At 48.0% G+C, this 15,673-nt stretch overlaps 1 protein-coding gene across 2 annotated transcripts in view; it reads left to right on the forward strand.

The window, feature by feature from the left end:
• The window catches only part of DOCK1 (dedicator of cytokinesis 1), a 561,005-nt gene extending 551,862 nt beyond the window's left edge, over positions 1 to 9,143 (forward strand). For both annotated transcript variants that reach the window (XM_040254437.1, XM_040254438.1), the window contains exons 51-52: positions 307 to 461; positions 7,967 to 9,143. In XM_040254437.1, the coding sequence (XP_040110371.1) occupies positions 307 to 461; positions 7,967 to 8,062 (251 nt within the window). In that variant the 3' untranslated portion in view covers positions 8,063 to 9,143. The remainder of the gene's footprint in view (positions 1 to 306; positions 462 to 7,966) is intronic.
• The last annotated feature ends 6,530 nt before the right edge of the window (positions 9,144 to 15,673 follow it).

Raw genomic sequence — 15,673 nt, forward strand, 5'->3', positions numbered from 1 at the left:
GCAGTAGAGGAGGGACCAGAGGAGTCGCAGGTGGACGTGGCTGTTTTTCCAGCGGTCTGATCCACCCTTTAAGCTCAGGGTTCAGCATCCCGTGATTCTCCTCGTGGCACATTCCCTTGCAGGGGACACAGCCCTGGCCTTCTCTGCCCCCTCCCGATCTCTTTGCTGCCCATTGATGAGCATTTCAGGGGGGTAAAGGGTTCCCACCACCCTGCCAGTCCTGAGAGGGCATGAAGCAGTCGAGTGGGGACACACATCGCTCCCAGTGGGGACGGGGGTGTGGTTCTCATCCTCCCCCTTTTCCAGGTTTGGAGCTGAACGGCATGACCGTGGCTGGGTTGGACGTGGCTGAAGTTCCGCCCCCTCTGCCTCTCAAAGGCACCAGCACGGACTATGGGACCTTGACCGAGAACCTGGACTTGGGCTCACCAACGCCCCCGCCCCCTCCTCCTCATCAGAGGGTAAGTCAGGGCTCAGGAATGTGAGTATGTCCTCTCTTTCCCTCCACAAGACAGGAATTCTTCCTTCTTTCCTTCCTGATGTTGGTGTGTTTACTTTGGGCAAGCCAAGGCTTGATTTCCAGGAAAGAGTGGCAGTGGTTAGAAGGCGGATGTGTGTGGCCCGGGGTCCTCTGTCATCCCCTCGGGAATGTATGCTCCCAGGGGTTCCTGTGTCATCCCCATGGAGACGTACACTCCCAGGGGGAACACGCAGAGGGGACAAAATTCCAGCCGGTGGGTCCACAGGCCACTCTCGTGACCTTGGAGGTCATTGCCCTTGAGGTGCAGTTCTTATGAAAGTTTGGTTTTGAAAAGTAGCTTTTTGTATGAAGACATTTTTCATTTGAAGAAGCTGGCTGATGCCACACACGGGGAACACATCATGCTCCTGGACACTGCCCTTGCCCTGAAGAAGCCCTGGTCCCAGCTTGGTTCCAGGCAGCCTCGCTCTCCCACTGGCCATGTGTGGGTGGGGACGGGTGCTCACCACACGAAGAAACTGTAGCCGAGCGCGAGATTTGGCTCCAGCTGGAGCACACCCCAGCTCCTCGAGGCTGCCCGTTCCTAGCCCCGCCTCTAGCCCTGGGACCTGTCCCCACCCCACTTAGACTCGGGGTGCTGGCTGTCACCAGCATGATCAGCCAACTCGGGCCCTCCTAAGCGTCAGTCCTGAGGCTAGTCCCCCCATGGAATCTGCCATTCATTTGGTCTGATGTGTGCTCACTGCTCGGGCCTCTGAGCCTGCCTACTGATGCAAATATCCTGGGAAGCCACCACAGCTGTTAGTGGAAGGGCAAACACACACCAGCTTTGGCTCCCTGTGTAAAGGCGTTGTGAATGCCGCGATATTAATCACCCGAGGCTCCTTGCTCTTGGTCTCCTATCTGACTCACCTGCAGCATGAGTGCGCCTTCAGGACGCAGGCCTGGGGGCCAGGGTGTCATCACCCGGTTTACGGGGGTGCCTCCCCGGCAGGCCCTGAGAGCTGCTGTAGGATCACGATCATTCGCCCGCTCTGGGGGCTGGTCCACAGCTTCCTGTCACTCTCACCCTCAGGCTTGGAGTCAGCTGTCTAGCTGTTGCCACTTTAAATCGTCCTTTCTTTAAAAATGGCTCACACTTGCCCGCTTGGTCTGCTTCCACAGGTAAACAAGCAACCGTCTCATCAAACCTGGAAATCGGTGTTTCTTTTGACCATTCTTTTTCTCTTTGTCATTTTTTTTTTAATAGTCATTTATTTATTTGGCTGTGCCGGTTCTTAGTTACAGCCCACAGGATCTTTAGCTGTGGTGTGTGAACTCTTAGTTGCAGGATGTGGGGTCTAGTTGCTAGACCGTGGATAGAACCCGGGCCTCTTGCATGGAGAGCAAGAAGTCTTAGCCACTGGGCCACCAGGGAAGTCCCTATTTTGACCATTCTTACCATGTCTGGGTTGGAAAGATCCCCTGGAGAAGGAGATGGCAACCCACTGCAGTGTTCTTGCCTGGGAAATCCCCTGGACAGAGGAGCCTGGTGGCCTACAGTCCAGGGGGTCATAAAGAGTCAGACAGGACTTAATAACTGAGCACTACAAAGCTGTTCTTTTACCTCTTGTTACGATGTCTAAAAATCACTATATCAGTTCTGTTTTCCACCTTGACTCTCTTCTGTCTGTTAAGCCCTGGGTCACTTTAGTATTTATTTGTCTGCGAATTAGGAGGAACTTGGGTGATGAGTTAGATGCTGCTTTGTCAGCGTCCTGCCCTTGAAACTTCTTGTCTCACGTTGAGCTGAACGTGCGCCTGCCGTGAGAGGCTGCTGACAGCGCACTCTCACCCGCAGAGGACAGTGCTCTGAGAGCCCCCCTGCTTTGCTCTGCCTGTGGCTCGTGTCCGCTTCTCCTGGCCTGTGTGTTTCTTCCTCTGCTCACTCATTCATGTGTTCATTTGTTCACTCACTCATTCTTTTACCTGGGTGGTCAGCACGTGGCCTCTCATTCACGTCATGTGCCCGCCGAGAGCAGGGCACGCGCTGCCCTTGGTCATTCATGCCCTGGCAGGTCCATTCAGTGTCTCCTCTCAACACTACAGTCGTAAATTCATTCTTGAGACTGAAAGGCAAACTATGGGCTATATCCAGCCAGCCACCTGTTTCTGTAAAAAAATTAAAAAAAAATTTTTATTGGAATATAGTTACTTTATAATGTTGTGTTCAGTTCAGTTGCTCAGTCGTGTCTGACTCTTTGCAACCCCATGAACTGCAGCACACCAGGCCTCCCTGTCCATCATCAATTCCTGGAGTTTACCCAAATCCATGTCTATTGAGTCAGTGATGCCATCCAACCATTTCCTCCTCTGTCATCCCCTTCTCCTCCTGCCCTCAATCTTTTCCAGCATCAGAGTCTTTTCCAATGAGTCAACTCTTCCCATGAGGTGGCCAGAGTACTGGAGTTTCAGCTTCAGCATCATTCCTTCCAAAGAAATCCCAGGGCTGATCTCCTTCAGAATGGACTGCTTGGATCTCCTTGCAGTCCAAGGGACTCTCAAGAGTCTTCTCCAACACCACAGTTCAAAAGCATCAATTCTTCAGTGCTTAGCTTCTTCACAGTCCAACTCTCACATCCATACATGACCACAGGAAAAACCATAGCCTTGACTAGATGGACCTTAGTTGGCAAAGTAACGTCTCTGCTTTTGAATATGCTATCCAGGTTGGTCATAACTTTTCTTCCAAGGAGTAAGCATCTTAATTTCATGGCTGCAGTCACCATCTGCAGTGATTTTGGAGCCCCAAAAAATAAAGTCTGACACTGTTTCCACTGTTTCCCCATCTATTTCCCAAGAACTGATGGGACCAGATGCCATGATGTTCGTTTTCTGAATGTTGAGCTTTAAGCCAACTTTTCCACTCTCTACTTTCACTTTCATCAAGGGGCTTTTTAGTTCCTCTTCACTTTCTACCATAAGGGTGGTGTCATCTGCATATCTGAGGTTATTGATATTTCTCCCGGCAATCTTGATTCCAGCTTGTGTTTCTTCCAGTCCAGCATGTTTCATGATGTACTCTGCATATAAGTTAAATAAGCAGGGTGACAATATACAACCTTGATGTACTCCTTTTCCTATTTGGAACCAGTCTGTTCTTCCATGTCCAGTTCTAACTGTTGCTTCCTGACCTGCATACAGATTTCTCAAGAGGCAGGTCAGGTGGTCTGGTATTCCCATCTCTTTCAGAATTTTTCACAGTTTATTGTGATCCACACAATCAAAGGCTTTGACATAGTCAATAAAGCAGAAATAGATATTTTTCGGGAACTCTCTTGCTTTTTCCATGATCCAACGGGTGTTGGCAATTTGATCTCTGGTTCCTCTGCCTTTTCTAAAACCAGCTTGAACATCAGGAAGTTCACGGTTCACGTATTGCTGAAGCCTGGCTTGGAGAATTTTGAGCATTACTTTACTAGCATGTGAGATGAGTGCAATTATGCGGTAGTTTGAGCTTTCTTTGACATTGCCTTTCTTTGGGATTGGAATGAAAACTGACTTTTTCCAGTCCTGTGGCCACTGCTGAGTTTTCCAAATTTGCTGGCATATTGAGTGCAGCACTTTCACTGCATCATCTTTCAGGATTTGAAATAGCTCAACTGGAATTCCATCACCTCCACTAGCTTTGTTCATAGTGATGCTTCTTCCTAAGGCCCACTTGACTTCACACTCCAGGATGTCTGGCTCTAGATGAGTGATCACACCATCATGATTATCTGGGTCATGAAGATCTTTTTTGTACAGTTCTTCTGTGTATTCTTGCCACCTCTTCTTAATATCTTCTGCTTCTGTTAGGTCCAGACCATTTCTGTTCTTTATCGAGCCCATCTTTGCATGAAATGTTCCCTTGGTATCTCTAATTTTCTTGAAGAGATCTCTAGTCTTTCCCATTCTGTTCTTTTCTTCTATTTCTTTGCATTGATCACTGAAGAAGGCTTTCTTATCTCTCCTTGCTATTCTTTGGAACTCTGCATTCAGATGCTTATATCTTTCCTTTTCTCCTTTGCTTTTCACCTCTCTTCTTTTCAAAACTATTTGTAAGGCCTCCCCAGACAGCCATTTTGCTTGTTTGCATTTCTTTTCCATGAGGATGGTCTTGATCCCTGTCTCCTGTACAATGTCACAAACCTCATTCCATACTTCATCAGGCACTCTATCTACCAGATCTAGGCCCTTAAATCTATTTCTCACTTCCACTGTATAATCATAAGGGATTTGATTTAGGTCATACCTGAATGGTCTAGCGGTTTTCCCTACTTTCTTCAATTTAAGTCTGAATTTGGCAATAAGGAGTTCATGATGTGAGCCACAGTCAGCTCCTGGTCTTGTTTTTGTTGACTGTATAGAGCTTCTCCATCTTTGGCTGCAAAGAATTTAATCAATCTGATTTCGGTGTTGACCATGTGGTGATGTCCATGTGTAGAGTCTTCTCTTGTGTTGTTGGAAGAGGGTGTTTGCTATGACCAGTGCCTTTTCTTGGCAAAACTCTATTAGTCTTTGCCCTGCTTCATTTCTTATTCCAAGGCCAGATTTGCCTGTTACTCCAGGTGTTTCTTGACTTCCTACTTTTGCATTCCAGTTCAGTTCAGTCGCTCAGTCGTGTCCGACTCTTTGCGACCCCATGAATCGCATCACACCAGGCCTCCCTGTCCATCACCATCTCCCGGAGTTCACTCAGACTCACGTCCATCGAGTCCGTGATGCCATCCAGCCATCTCATCCTCGGTTGTCCCCTTCTCCTCCTGCCCCCAATCCCTCCCAGCATCAAAGTCTTTTCCAATGAGTCAACTCTTGCCACGAGGTGGCCAAAGTACTGGACTTTCAGATTTAGCATCATTCCCTCCAAAGAAATCCCAGGGTTGATCTCCTTCAGAATGGACTGCTTGGATCTCCTTGCAGTCCAAGGGACTCTCAAGAGTCTTCTCCAACACCACAGTTCAAAAGCATCAATTCTTCGGTGCTCAGCCTTCTTCACAGTCCAACTCTCACATCCATACATGACCACAGGAAAAACCATAGCCTTGACTAGACAGACCTTAGTCGGCAAAGTAATGTCTCTGCTTTTGAATATGCTATCTAGGTTGGTCATAACTTTTCTTCCAAGGAGTAAGCGTCTTTTAATTTCATGGCTGCAGTCACCATCTGCAGTGATTTTGGAGCCCCAAAAAATAAAGTCTGACACTGTTTCCACTGTTTCCCCATCTATTTCCCATGAAGTGATGGGACCAGATGCCATGATGTTCGTTTTCTGAATGTTGAGCTTTAACCCAACTTTTTCACTCTCCTCTTTCCCTTTCATCAAGAGGCTTTTTAGTTCCTCTTCACTTTCTGCCATAAGGGTGGTGTATAATGAAAAGGACATCTTTTTTGGGTGTTAGTTCTAAAAGGTCATGTAGGTCTTCATAGAACTGTTCAACTTCAGCTTCTTCAGCATTACTGGTTGGGGCATAGACTTGGATTACTGTGATATTTAATGATTTGCCTTGGAAATGAACAGAGATCATTCTGTCATTTTTGAGATTGCATCCAAGTACTGCATTTCGGACTTTTGTTGACCATGATGGCTACTGCATTTCTTCTGAGGGATTCCTGCCTGCAGTAGTAGATATAATGGTCATCTGAGTTAAATTCACCCATTCCAGTCCATTTTAGTTTGCTGATTCCTGGAATGTCGACGTTCACTCTTGCCATCTCTTGTTTGACCACTTCCAATTTGCCTTGATTCATGGACCTGGCATTCGAGGTTCCTATGCAATATTGCTCTTTATAGCATCGGACCTTACTTCTATCACCAGTCACATCCACAACTGGGTATTGTTTTTGCTTTGGCTCCATCCCTTCATTCTTTCTGGAGTTATTTCTCCACTGATCTCCAGCAGCGTGTTGGGCACCTATTGACCTGGGGAGTTACTCTTTCACTATCCTATCATTTTGCCTTTTCCTACTGTTCATGGGGTTCTCAAGGCAAGAATACTGAAGTGGCTTGCCATTCCCTTCTCCATGTTGTGTTGGTTTATATTATATAGCAAAGAGAATCAGCTGTACAGGTACAGCTATACAGGTATATCCTCTCCTTGTTGGATTTTCCTCCCATTCAGGTCATCACCGAGCTCCCTGTGCTGTTCATTAGGTTCCCATCGTTGTTGTTCAGTCTCTCAGTTGTGTCTGATTCTTTGCAGCCCTGTGGACTGCAGCACACCAGGCTTTCCTGTCCTTCTCATTAGTTATCTATTTTTTATGCAGGAGTGTCTGTGTGTCACTCCCAATCTTCCAATTCATCCCACCCCCTCTACCCTTCTTGGGGTCCATACACTGTTTCTCTACGTCTGTGTCTCTGGTTCTGTTCATCTGTAACATTGGAAGACAGCTGCAGCCATTTCTTGATAAACTATGCTTCTTCCGTGAAGAGATGAAGCATCCCCTCAACCTTGCTCATCCCCATTCTTTACCAATGCAGAAGAGACTGTGGGAGAGAGACTGTTTTGTCAACAGGTCAGGGGGATGGTGGCGGCAGGGGCCAGTGTGGCCCAGCCGACCCTCTCTCGTGTGGCCTTTCCATTTCCAAGAGCACGGCAGGCCTCTGGCCCAGCCCCGGAGAGCACCTCCAAGGACTTGTTTGTCCCTGAACATCTTCAAGGGACCTGAGGAAGAACCTGTGGGTCCTCTTCCCAGGGGAGCTCAGCTGTGACGTGGCCAGGCTGCCTGGGTGGCCCTGGGTCCTGCATTGTCCCCCTTCCCTTGTTCTTGACCATTTCAGCTGCCCAGTTCTGAAACCAGTCCATTTCCAGGCACCCCTCGATCAAGAGCACATGGATTTAAAACCACCCTAGGTGGCTCAGTGGTAAAGAATCCACCTGCAGTTCAGGCCCTGGGTTCTGTCCATGGTCTTAGCAACTAGATCCCACATCCTGCCACTAAGAGTTCACATGCCACAGCTGAAGATCTAGCAGGAGATGCTAGAGACACGGGTTCAATCCCTGGGTGTGGAAGATCCCCTGGAGGAGGAAATGGCAACCCACTCCAGTATTCTTGCCTGGGAAATCCCATGGACAGGGGAGCCTGGCGGGCTACAGTCCATGGGGTTGCAAAGAGTCAGACACAACAGAACATGCAAGCTTCACGATTAAAACCACCACCCAAAGAGCAGTTGCTACACTTCTCAGAGGCTGTTCAGACGTCTGATGTATGTGCTTTGTGAAAAGTGGTTCATCAGAGACGCTGGAAAGGCCTGTGGCCACCAGCAGCCCGGTCCTGAGAGTGGTGACCTGCCAGCCCCATGTCGTGGGGAGAGGACGTTCCCACCCAGGGCTTCAGGTCAGTCTTCCCTTGCCCACCACCCCCCGCCCCCGCCACCACCCCCCTACCAGATCAGAACCTCCCGGAGACCACGTCTCTCCTGCCAGAGCGTCAGCAGTGGGCCATCCCTCATTTTCTGTCTTCCAGCATCTGCCTCCTCCTCTGCCCAGCAAGACCCCGCCACCACCCCCTCCCAAGACGACGCGCAAGCAGAACTCGGTGGACTCGGGGATCGTGCAGTGAAGCCGCGGCACCCCCCGACGGGCGAGCTGGCATCCTTCCCCTCCCTCGCATCTCCTCCCACGCCTGGCGTTTACCTCATGGGGCCTGTGATGTCTGACCTTTAGTGCAATTGCTTTTCCCTAACAGGATTTCGTCTCCAGCCACAGGGTGAGCGGGCTTTAGCATCAGGGAGTAAGGAGGCGGGTACAGGCCCAGGACACGCGGCTGTGTTTATCAGCGTCTGAGTGTGTCCATCTTGAAAGAGCCTGAGTCTTGCCCAAAAGCCCTTACTGTTTGTGCCAGATGACACATTAGCAAAGAGCCCAGTTGACCTGAGCAGAGCACGGGAAGGAGAGGTTAGAACTGTGTACTAACAGTGGACAAGTCCTCAGCTCCCCGCCAGACCCCAGGTGCCTCTCCCAGGATGTCTCACGGAACGCTCCTGCCTACACCTGGTGGTGTGACTTGCTGTGGGCTGAGGGCTCCTTCAGTCTCCGTCAGGCAACTACGGTCAGCCCTTTCTGGGAAGTTCCTGATTTCCCTCGGTATAATTTAAAATAGGATACTTCTCTGCTACTGAACACTTACTAATTTATGGAGTGGCGACACCATTAAAAATACTGGATCAAGTGGAAAACATAAGTACAAGTGTAGGAAGATCCATTTTCTCTCTTTTTAAAAAAAGGATATGTAGACCCCAGGCGATGGTTTTAATTGGGGGCCTCTTCCTGTGCTCATTCTGTACAGAAGTTTGTATATATGAGGGTCTTTAGAACTTGTTTTAATTTTTGTGGTCCTTCTGTTTATTGTCCTAGGCACCCACAAATGATTCTCAATATGTGTTCTTAACTTGTAACTGAGGGAATTGTAAAAAAGAAACACAAATTAAATTTTCTGGTTTGTTTTTTTTTTTTTTTCTCCAAAGCGCAAGCCCTAAAAATGTTCCTGGACAATGATTCCAAAAAAAAAAAAAAACTAACTTTGTATAACCTAATATTTTATTCTATCATCTATATTTTTTTATTGACTATAATCATGATATTCTTCTAGTAGGCTCGAGTTAATCATTGACAACAAAAAATAAACTGTCGTTTAAAAAGTCTCAGTGTCCGACATATTATGTTATTATCCCCTGATGTAGAATATAAAAGCCACTGCTTATACTCTGCTGCTGACTTAAAAAAAGAAAATGCACATCGTGAGAGTTGGAGTTGCAAGTTAAGTTTTATCTGGGGCAAAGTGAGAACTATAGCCCGGGAGACAGCACTTCAGATAGCACTTCAGAGAGTGCTCCAAAGAGACGGCCGGGGGAGGTCAATGGAGTACGTGCAATCAAGCACGTATTTTTTGCAGGAGGCTTCTGCTAGTCATGAGGAGCAGTGATCCCCATGAAGAATTTTAGTGCTTTTCTAGATGAGGAGATACAAGAATTGGGCTCATAAAATCGGCTCCTGAAAAACTATCTGAAGACCTGTTCTGCCAGTTTATTCCAGAGCACAGAGTGCCTCATTTCTGCTCTCCACCCTGAACTCTTTTCGGGAAGTGTGGAAGGTCAGCAGCTGCAGCAGCATCTACCTGACTTAATCCTTGTAGAGGGAGATGGCGAGTGCCAGTCTGTAGCACTGCCTTCTTAAAGAGCTCTGTGACCCATGTTTATACACGCGTACATCTTCCTCAAACACTGCTCTTCATCTCTGTTTAATTCTCTGGGGCCCAGAGCCCAGAAAGCACTCATGTCCCAGCACCCTCTGTCTGTGTGTCCTTACAGACAGAGCAGAGCTGAGCCTAGCTTAGGCTGCAACTCCCTCAACCCAACCCCAGGGCCCCCTGGCTAAGCCTCATTAACCTCTCCTTTTAACCTTCTCAGTGTCTAACGTGAGAGAGGGTTTCAATTCCTGGGATGTGCCGTTTCACTTGAGAGGCACCAGACTTCCCAGGTTTCTCTGAAGCTTAGATGGTAAGAAAAAAAGAAGGCACTGGAGTCCTGTATGCCATCCAGATGTGTCCTGGCTTAAACACAGGGTGTGACTCTGTCCCTTCCAGCCAGACCTCCCCGGAGGCTGCCACAGAACCCAGGCGACTCAGAGGAGCCTCCTCTGGCTCAACGGCTGGTGCCCCAGTTTATTTGAACTTGTCTTCAAAATCCAGTCCACCCTAGGACATTTTAGATACACGTGAACATGGATTAGTTTTCTGCTTGAATTTTTACTCTTTGACCAACATGAATATTCATCCTCCACTGAGTATGTTAGAAACTGGCTATTCACCACCATCCTAAAATGATTACAAGGACACATCCACCTGGGAGGGGCCAGCCCCTGGCCTCAGGGAGTTTTTGGATAGTCAGCATTTCACATAGCAGAAGCTATAGCTGAAATTTATAGAAGCAGTTCCTGGCCCTATGGAAATGGTTGTTTTTATTCTAGAACAGCATCTGGGTTCTAATTCTTCCCCTGCACCACGAATTCCCACACAAAGTCTCCCTGGACAATCCCTGGACTGCACACCCCACCCAGGGCCCTCTCCCATGTCCTCATCCCCCCAGTCGCCAGGAATTCCACCCTGGGCTCCAGAGGGCTGGGTGCATGGCAAATCTAACAGGAAAAGTGGACACATGTTACACATGTTACAGAAATTTCCTAATATAAATATGTAAGTGTATTTTTTTTTAATGAACTTCTCAAGCTAGGCAGACACAGTTTTTTTATTTTTGCCTTTTAAATCAAGGTTGGGCTATAGAACTAGTCAAGGGAAAACTGACCTCTGTGTCAAGTGTCTTCTGGAGGCATTCCTTCTAGAAGGAGTTTCCAGGGCACAGCTCTCCTCTGTCGATGCAGTGATATATTCCTTTTACTCTCTCTGTTTTTCATCTCCCTGTCCCCAGTCCCTGTCTCTGTCTGTCTCCCTCCTCTCCCCTTTGGCTGTCTTTCACCCTCCATTACTGTTTCATGTATAGGAGGCTACTTTGCATGACCAATAATTTAAATAGTCAGAACTATTTTTCTTTGCTAAATTATTGTGAGTCTGTTGCTATGACCATCCCATGTGACCCAGCAGGGGTTCAGGGTGCCTTTTACCTCATTCCACCCCATTGCGGTCTGGGCTCCACCCCCCCGACCCCCGGCCCCCGCAGTTGAGTTGCAGCCTCTCACCAAGTGGCAGGATGCCCCAATTTCTCCTCTAAGACTGGCTCTGGCACTGGCCAGTCCTGGAGACAGCCTCATGTAGCAGTCCTGCTCTCTTGCCCTTCTCTTCCCTAGACTCCTTTGCAAGATTTGAAGGGTCTAAAATTCATCCTGCCACCCTCCAGCGGTCATGGAGCCTTCCCATCATGGGAAGTGATCTCATTCCTTCTGGCTCCATAGCAACATTTCTTCACCTCCCTGTCTCCTTTGGTTCTGAACACTTGGGGCCACCTGTTTGCTGCTGCTGCTGCTAAGTCACTTCAGTCGTGTCTAACTCTGTGTGACCCCATAGACGGCAGCCCACCAGGCTCTGCTGTCCCTGGGATTCTCCAGGCAAGAACACTGGAGTGGGTTGCCATTTCCTTCTTCAATGCATGAAAGTGAAAAGTGAAAGTGAAGTTGCTCAGTCGTGTCCAACTCTTCATGACCCCATGGACTGCAGCCTACCAGGCTCCTCTGTCCATGGGATTTTCCAGGCAAGAGTGCTGGAGTGAGTTGCCATTGCCTTCTCCAGGGCCACCTGTTTAGCCATTGCTAATACTTAACAGTTGTTTTCAATATAGGGCTTCCCAGGTGGTTCAGTGGTAAAAAGAATCTGCCTGCCGAAGCAGGATATGCTGGATCAATCCCTGGGTGGGGAAGATCCCCGGAGGAGGAAATGGCAGCCCACTCCAGTATTCTTGCCTGGAGAATCCCATGGACAGAGGAGCCTGGCGGGCTATAATCCATAGTGTCACAAAAAGTCAGACACGACGAACGACTGAGCACAGCACATTTTTAGTATTGGGGAGGGCTGAGTTTCATCTGTTCTTTATCCTTTCTTGTAACTGGCTGTGCCATTTTATAACGCATTTTGAGCATGTCTACAGCTCCATGGCAGGCACTTTGCACAATGCTCTAGGAGACACCCAGTCCTGTCCTCATGGATCTCAGAGTCTGGTTAGGGGATGGATGAGACCGCAGCCAAGTAGGACAAGTGGTGAGCACTGGGCAGGACAGGGCAGAGCAGAGGGGCCTTTCACACAGACGCTAGGGGACGCCCAGAGAATGAGTAGACAGACAGACTTGCAGGAGAGTCAGGAGTGGGGAGGAGCAGTAATCCGTGCCTCCCGGACACGAAGGGGAGCCCCCACTGTGAAGAAACAGCCGGAAGAGAGCAGGGAGGAGGCGGCTCAGGGAGGCTGGGGAGCTGGGCGGCGTCCAGTTGTGGGGTCCCCTCCACGTCTCCCCAGGTGGACTTGCTTCTCATCGTGGGTGACTCCGGGTGCATTTGATTCCTCTGTGAGGACTTTCTCAGCGATGTCATGCTCCGAAAAATCAAGCTGCTTTTCTTTCCTTCCCTTCTTTCCTAAACAATTCTGCCTTTAGGCCATGACTGGGACAAGAGCAAGATGGGCATCCATGCTGGGGAAGAGAGTTGGGGGGCCATAGGATGGGGAGCTGAGGGCAAGAGAGGGGCAGATGGGACTCTCCCTCAAAGGAAGAAGGTATGGCTACGGGGTCTGCTAAACTTCACTCCATTAGCTGAAGCCTCGTCATGGCTACACCTCAACATGCCCCCACAGCAGCAGTGGGCCTTGCGTGTTTGAAGGACACCCAACAAGCAGCTCAGTTTGTTGGAGGACATGTAGTGAGGACCAGGCAAGGATGAGCAGAGAGGCCTTTCACACAGACTTTGGGGGTGTCCTCACCGTTAGGGGGTTAGAATAGGAAACAGGAGTCCAGAATGGTGGTGGCTAAAAGACAAGGAAGGGAAAAGCCCATGAAAATAGAACAAAGGAAGGTCTGAGGACCAGAGTGAGGACCTCAGGTAGAACAAACAACTCTCCTGGCTAGCCCAATTTACACAGGGCAGGCCCAGGGGAGGAAAAAACACATAAAAAGAGGGGCCAAAGGGCCGGGGGTCTGTGTCTCTCTCTCCTCTTCACGTCTTTTGGGTTGTCATGCCCTCAAGTCTCAAGGAGGTATTTTCCAAATAAAACTGAGCTGTAACACGGAGCTGTAACACTGGTCCATCTGAGAGCTGTAAAGCTGGTCCATCACTTCAAATTTTTGTTGTGATGAGACAGAACCGAGGAAATTACACACTCCCCTGCCACTCACCATCAGAGTTTGTGATGCATTTTGTAGGGAGGCGTGAGTGGGGAGAAATGTGCACCCCCAGAAGGGGACAGCAAGCCAACCTGAGCCCTCCATCCCATGATGGCGGCTCTGGCAGGAGCTGATGACCTTTCCCACGTGGCCCTGACCTTAAGGGACGACACTCAGCACAGGTCAGGGATGGAGGTGTCCTTCCTTCTCCCAGAATCACGACGGAGCATAGCCAGAGGGCACAGCGCACGAGCCGTGGGCACCCCTGGAAACCATGTGTGGAAAGGGCCAGGAATTCAGAAGTCACTCAGAGAGATGCCTGCTCACAGCGCCCCGACTCCTCAGCTGCTGATGCAAAAGCACAGCAATTTGGGAGGTTAAAAATAATCAGTTTGGGAATGGGAATATTTCTGAATTAGCATAAATTATACCATTTTAAAGTGCTTGTTAACAGTTAATTTAGCATCTTGAACACTTGCACTGGAGAGGAGGCACTTAATATCGAGTGAGGAGCTACCTGGAAAAGGCAGGGTTATTTTTAAGCTCCTATATATTTTTGATTTCTCTGCAGGGAACACAGACGATGTCCGTGGGTTTTTAATGCCTTGCTGAAGTTTTCCCCTGAAAAGTAAACTTTGGAAGGCAAAGCTATCATCATAGAGAGGGAACATCAGACTCATCTCTCAGTGTTTCAGAAATACTAGTGATGTGAGGGTTCTTCATATTAGTTCAGCCTTCGAGTAAAGAGACGCTGCTTTCTTTGGTTTGAGAGACTCCGAAGGAGGCTCAATCACTGCTCTGGAGACAGAGTGGGTAGAGATGGGGCAGCTTCTCCTCCCTTGATCACCCCTTTGGGAAAGCAATGCCTCCCTGAGGGAGGACCACTGGGAATTAAATGCGAAGACGGAAGGATGGAATTGCCCCGAGAAAAAGAAATGCAAAAAGGCAAAATGGCTGTCTGAGGAGGCCTTACAAATAGCTGAGAAAAGAAGAGAAACTAAAGGCAAAAGAGAAAAGGAAAGATACACCCATTTGGATGTAGAGTTCCAAAGAATAGCAAAGGGAGATAAGAATGCCTTCCTCAGCAATCAATGCAAAGAAACAGAGGAAAACAATAGAATGGGAAAGTCTAGAGATCTCTTCAAGAAAATTAGAGATACCAAGGGAACATTTCATGCAAAGATGGGCTCAATAAAGGAAGAAATGGTATGGACCTAACAGAAGCTGAGGATATTAAGAAGAGGTGGAAAGAATACACAGAAGAGCTATACAAAAAAGATCTTCACGACCCAGATAACCACAGTGGTGTGATCACTCACTTAGAGTCAGACATCCAGGAATGTGAAGTCAAGTGGCCCTTAGGAAGCATCACTACAAACAAAGTTAGTGGAGGTGATGGAATTCCAGCTGAGCTATTTCAAATCCTAAAAGATGATGCTGTGAAAGTGCTGCACTCAATATGCCAGCAAATTTGGAAAATTCAGCAGTGGCTATAGGACTGGAAAAGGTCAGTTTTCATTCCAATCCCAAAGAAAGGCAATGCCAAAGAATATTCAAACTACTGCACAATTGTACACACTAGCAAAGTAATGCTCAAATTCTTCAAGCCAGGTTTCAACAGTACATGAACCATGACCATCCAGATGTTCAAGCTGGTTTTAGAAAAGGCAGAGGAACCAGAGATCAAATTGCCAACATTCATTGGATCATTGAAAATGCAAGAGAGTTCCAGAAAAACATCTGCTTTATTGACTATGCCAAAGCCTTTGACTGTGTGGATCACAATAAACTGTGGAAAATTCTTCAAGACATGGGAATATGAGACCATCTGACCTGCCTCCTGAGAAATCTGTATGCAGGTCAAGAAGCAACAGTTAGAACTGGACATGGAACAACAGACTGGTTCCAAACTGGGAAAGAAGTACATCAAGGCTTTACGTTGTCATCATGTTTATTTGACTTATATGCAGAGTACATCCTGTGAAATGCCAAGCTGGATGAAGCACAAGCTGGAATCAAGATTGCTGGGAGAAATATCAATAAACTCAGATATGCAGATGACACCACCCTTATGGCAGAAAGTGAAGAGGAGCTAAAGAGCTTCTTGATGAAAGTAAAAGAGGAGAGCAAAAAAGCTGGCTTAAAACTCAACATTCAGAAAACTAAGATCATGGCATCTGATCCCATCACTTCATGGCAAAGAGATGGGGAAACAATGGAAACAGTGAGAGACTTTATTTTGGGGGGCTCTAAAAATCACTGTAGATAATGACTGTACCCATGAAATTAAAAGACACTTGCTCCTTGGAAAAAAAGCTATGACCAACCTAGACAGCATATTAAAAAGCAGAGCAGA

The sequence above is a fragment of the Oryx dammah genome, unplaced genomic scaffold (genome assembly GCF_014754425.2).
Source record: "Oryx dammah isolate SB20612 unplaced genomic scaffold, SCBI_Odam_1.1 HiC_scaffold_14, whole genome shotgun sequence".
In the NCBI taxonomy this organism is placed as follows: domain Eukaryota; kingdom Metazoa; phylum Chordata; class Mammalia; order Artiodactyla; family Bovidae; genus Oryx; species Oryx dammah.